The 5,667-nt window shown below is 38.2% G+C and overlaps 1 protein-coding gene across 1 annotated transcript; it reads right to left on the reverse strand.

The window, feature by feature from the left end:
* Window positions 1-2,393: 2,393 nt before the first annotated feature.
* On the reverse strand, window positions 2,394-5,146 carry gdpgp1 (GDP-D-glucose phosphorylase 1). The gene has a single exon (XM_053484811.1). The coding sequence runs from the start codon at window positions 4,991-4,993 to the stop codon at window positions 3,938-3,940; it is 1,056 nt and encodes a 351-aa protein (XP_053340786.1). The 5' UTR covers window positions 4,994-5,146; the 3' UTR covers window positions 2,394-3,937.
* Window positions 5,147-5,667: the final 521 nt, after the last annotated feature.

Here is a 5,667-nt window from a genome sequence, read left to right on the forward strand (position 1 = left end):
ACACCTACTGGCCACCTTCTTAGGGCTCTTTTACCAATGCAATATTCATTTACTTTTCTTCAGCATTCCACACAAACAGTAACCTAAGCAAAAAAAATCAAAGCAGAAATTGCAGTGCTATTTGCTTTGCCATTGTGCAGCCGATGCAAAAATTATTTAGTTTTAATTAAACCCAGGCATATTATCCCCATTGGTTTCACAGCTTATATACTGTGCATAAAATAAAAAATACAGAAATACAATTTAAATATCAGGCTTAAAGAATTTAAATACATTTATTTATAAAATTAGAAACCTAGTCAATAGGTTGTAGAGAACCCCTAGTGCCAGTTCCAAGCCCAAGTAAAAATAGGAGGAAAGATCACAAGGAAGATCAGGAAGCCAGCGTAAAATCTGTGCCAAATGAAATATGTGATTTTGAAAAGAGCATTTAAACAGTTCGGGTTTTTTTTTATGTAACACAACTGGCATCCTCTTTCAAGGCTTTTTGCTCTCTGACATTTAACACATTCATGAGTGTGGATGAATGGAGGTACTGCACGCCGTGTAAGGAAATATTTGCTACATTTCTTTATTCCCTACATAGAAAGAATTTACTATTACTTTACAGTATTACCGCCTTACAATGAGAAATTGTGTTAAGGCATTCCTGCTGATTAACCCATACAAAATAGTCTTTTTATTTTGGCTTGTCAATGCCTTGGGTCTCTGTGTGTGTAATTTCCATGTTCTCCCTGTGCTTGGTTGGGTTAGTGCTACCAGTAGGATAGGATTACACACATCCTCTATTCATGATTAATCAAGGTGTATGTATCTTAACAGCACAATGAAATTATTTATTATTTTAATTAGAGGAAACTGGGGTCAGAGCACACAGAATCGAGCCTGGCCGGGAATCAAACCGAGACCCTGGAGGTGCAAGGCAACAGTGCTAACCACTACTCCACAAAGGAATGTATTCTTTTTTTCACTTTTAGATATTTTTATTTTTTAGAATAAGAACAGTACCTTTTGTTTAGACTATTGTTAATTTACTAAACATGTCAGTCATTATATGTAATCTTATAATTACTTTACATGTCTAATGAGATCATATAAAATAAGGTACAATGATGGTTTTCAGGCTAACAGCAGTTTCCCTATAGACAAGCCAAACCAGACCAAATATTAAAGGTCTTAGGCAGCAGTTAGTAAGGTATTATCTAACCTATTTTTATTACATGATTGTCCTTTATTAAAGTTAAGGGACTTCTGAAAAAGGATTGTGTATTACCTGTTATGCAGTCAGGTGCAAGTTTTTTGCTATACACATTGAAAGAGCTGAAGTTGAATGTGTGGCAGGGCATTTCTGAGCCTCCAGGGAGAAACAAGATGCGTGAAGAGCAGGTCTGACCTGAATATGCGACAGTAGTCTATATTGCATACTGTACCTCTACTTTATAAACATGCTAATTTGTCATTTTGGGAAACATAAGATAACAATAGACTTCTTAGTTTACTTCCAGAATTACGCCAGTGTACTGTATTTTAAATTTATTGTCTTCCCACATTTGTAACATTTTGTAAACATAATTTGTGCATTGTCAGTACAACTGTGAGTAATAGCATAGTAGTGCTTGTTGTGCAAACGGAATACAGACTTACTGGCTACTTTATTATAGATCTTTTACCTGTGAATGAGTATAAACAAAATTATATGGTGGCAGATCATGTGTGTGTTACCCACATACAGTAGACTATTGCATTAGGTCTCATGCGTAAATGTGCAACAATGCGGTACGGAGTGCAGAATATTCACACAACAAACAAGACAAAAAGAAATCCATATAAACCAAAAAAAAGTTACTTTCTTTGCCATACACAGCTGTGCTGGCCAAAAAGTGATGTAGTCCATAAAGGAAAGCTGAATGACAGTGGATTAGTTTAATATTCACATATCTAGACTATGGTCAGATAAGGTAAACAAGTTCAGCAAGACAAGGTGCACCATTTAGTTGCTTGACAAAACATGACATGTCAATATATGGATTTGTTTTATTATTTTATTATTATGAGTCAGAAAGTGAGAGTCAGAACTCCTCGAGTAAGATCAGGTCTATCACTTTCTCAGGTGCAAGTTTTCCCTAAGTGTGTATTAACAAAGACAGCTAAATTGTTACTTCAGCCGTGTATTTAACTAATTAACATATAATGCCATCCTGCACTTAATTACTTAACTTACTAGAATTAAAAGTCTACATTTTGGGTGGATAATTTTCCTCCTCCTACTACTATTACTAGTACTACTACTAGTACTACTACTAGTACTATTATTATTATTATTATTATTAATAATAATAATAATAATACTTTTCTTAAAAAAAAAGGAAAAGAAAAAACAGGGAAAAAAGCACTACTCTTGAAATCCACTTTATTGCACACTGCTCCAACAAACCACAGTAACGCACACATTTGATTGTAAAAGTTTAAATTTGCATTTTTTTTCTGGTTTATTCTTCAAATGCACCTTACAGAAAAGCTGCTATCAGTGTATTGTATTAACTACCTTACTCAGAATTTTCGGATTTCCAAAAACTGATCATCATCAGCAGACAACTAGATAATTAAAACTTACAAATCATAATTAATGGAGCATTCTGAAGTTTTATAAACAGAAAAGAAACTGACACAAACCTGAGTAGACTCATTAAGTGGAACCAGTAGGTAATTAAATTATTAACTATTCAGTAAACAAAGTATTCAAAGTATTTATCTGGCATTTGATACAAGAGAATGTTATTTGTCCGAAAATGCTTCTATTATTTTAAGCTTCTTTGCTTTTATGTCCTTTTTGTTATTTAGAAATAGAAGGGTACTTAATAGACTTAATAGACTTTTATTTTAGTCCTGTCAGTCATTAAATATAATCCTAAATTTACTGTACATCTCTTATGAAAGCACATACAACAGGGGAGAAACTTAAAAAAAAAACAATATTCAAATAATTGACCTATGGTATAGTTGTGGTTTTCTGACTGCCATGTAGTATTTTTGTTTAAAAAAAAAACAAAAAACAAAAACAAACAACAGTTACCCTACAGACAAAACAAACTAGTTATATTGGAGATATAAATATTGGAAACCCAGATAGTGCAACTGTAGAGCTTGCATCATAGGGCCAATTTACCAAAGTTAGGTGTTGTGGCAAGATGTTTTGTTTGTTAGTTTGGTACTTATTGAAATAATCATGCACCAATCCAATACTGAGCAGCGATACTAGTCTAAAATGTTGAATGTTATTAGAATAGATATTCTGTGCTTCCTTATTGTAAAAGCTTCATTTCATTTTTTTAAAGGTAATGAAAGTAACTGGTGTAAGGTAGAGCACACATTACCTCATTCATTGTGTCGAGCAATTCTGGAGTCAGACACTAATGTTGGACAAGAAGGATAGGCTCGCAATGTATGTTCATCACAAAGGTGCTCAATAGTGTTTTGCGGGCCAGTCAAGTTCTTCCACATCAAACTCATCAAACCATGTCTTTGTCTTAATAATTGTTGCTTTGTGCACTGGGGCACCATCATGTTGGAATATAAAAGGGCCAAAAAACTGTTGCCACAAAGTTGGAGGCATAGCATTGTCCAAGATGTCTTGGCATGCTAACGGCATTACGACTTTACAAGGATACGGGGCCTGATTGAAACACCTGAAATAAATAATAAACAGGTTTGGCAAATATACTTTTGTTGATTAGTGTATTTACAACAAGCCATGTCATTCAAGTAATGTATTTTTTAAAGCTTTCTGCTGCAGAGGATAGATCACCAGGCATCACCCTGACTAAAGTACCTTTGATCAAAAACATCTAGAAACCTAACTACACCTGGCACTTTTAACCCGCATATATATATATATATATATATATATATATATATAAAATAGTCTGGTCAGGCGTTGTTACAAGTTTTCAACAATTTGTTTCTCTACGTCAGCAAACTCTTCGTCACTGAGGAGGTAGCTCTGAACAACTGCCCTGACTCCCTCCTCATCCAGGCTCTCGAAGTCCTCTCTGTTTTTGAACGGAAGGTGTCCGGCTAGTTCACACAGAGCCACGTTGAAAGCCGACTCCTCTTTCGCTCCGAAACACGACACTCTGGGCCAGATGAAAATGCGCACTCCGTGAGGCAATAAGGGCGGGGCTTGGTACTCTCGCTCAGGTCGGCAGCCTCGGGTCATGAAGACATTGTGGGCGATGTTCCTCTCAACCAGGATGTCGGTCAGCTTGCAGGCGGTGGCGGCGACGGCGCGCGCCTCCTCGTGAGCGTCCGTGTAAAACATGAAGGCTCTCGGAAAGTCCACGAGCCGGTACAAGCACTTTGGGGGAACGATCATCTCTGCGCGAGCCCTCTCGATCCTTAAAGAGTGATTCAAGTAATATCCGTGAAGGTGTAAATGGTTAACGGAGGCAAATGCCCCAAGGCTGTTAAAGCCGACTCTGTATCCGGGATCTGCGCTGAGAAACACCGACTCGATCCCGATTTGGAGAGCTAGAGGGGTTAGGATCTGAGGATGGCAGCGGGTGGGCTCGGGTACCAGCAGGCAGTGACCAAACTCTAGTGGACTCGCGTTGATGATCACAACACACAAGGCTCCGGGTTCGAAACCCTTCTCTTCCTGTTTGTGCATTTCGAACAAGATTTCGGCTGCCTTGATTTTATTAAAGTTAAACAGTCTAGGGTCGAACTGCTGCTGAACGCTCAGGATCACCTGAGGTTTTCTCCTCTCGATGCCCCTCTGAATGTTGAGCTGGGCGACGTATCCACACTCGCCGGGTAACCGCCGTGTCTCCAAATCCCCGAGGTGATATCTGAAAAGCCCACGGCTCATCCTGTCCTCCCAGCCGCATCTCAGAGCTTCATCAAACCTGGACATAGTCGTCTTTCCATCACTCCCGCACACGTCAAACACAAAATCATTCTTGGTGTAGGTGAAAATATGACTCGGACCCTCCATGACTGTTCACTAGTCTGGAAAACCGGAAGTCCTTTAAATATAACTATGTGTCAAAAAAAAGTGTACCATTTATGTGACGATGGAACCCATGTCTTGTCCGGTAGCGTTAGTACACATTAGACACTTCAAATTCACAGCACTGATTCTCCCTCCCTGTCCGTTCTTTTCAGTCACATCAAACGATTTTCATGCCCCTCCCTTTAACGTCAGCTACAAGGGTTGCCAGATCTGTATGAAAACCTATGGCCTTCCTGTTTCCGTTTTATGAGGAGTTTAGACCAGCACAGAAAGTGTAGTGTGGGTGGGGCTCCTTATCACTAACTCAAACTGACAGTGGTGTCTCAATGGTGGAAATGCTGAAAACACTATAAGGACAAGTAATTCATAATTCATACACTGGGTAAGAGCAAAAGTAACAAAGTTTTATTAAAAATAACCACAGAAGTATAGAATTGCAGCATGGAAAATGTTATTTATTTTCTCTCAGCTGTTACAAAAACTTCTCTGCTAACCTGATCTGCGCCCAGTTCATGATGTTCCCACATTCAAGGAGCTGATTCTCTTTGTTGCTTCTTTGCTGAATTAATTCTGACCCAGATCAGATATCAATACCATATAATAGGCAGTGGTGGCTCAGTGTGTTGAGGCTCTGCGTTACTGATTAAAAGGTCGAT

Source organism: Clarias gariepinus, chromosome 2 (genome assembly GCF_024256425.1).
Source record: "Clarias gariepinus isolate MV-2021 ecotype Netherlands chromosome 2, CGAR_prim_01v2, whole genome shotgun sequence".
Classification (NCBI taxonomy): domain Eukaryota; kingdom Metazoa; phylum Chordata; class Actinopteri; order Siluriformes; family Clariidae; genus Clarias; species Clarias gariepinus.

What these genes read in the sequence shown, in the direction of transcription:
- gdpgp1 (XM_053484811.1), bottom strand. Translation starts at nt 4,993, where the DNA reads ATGGAGGGTCCGAGTCATATTTTCACCTACACCAAGAATGATTTTGTG.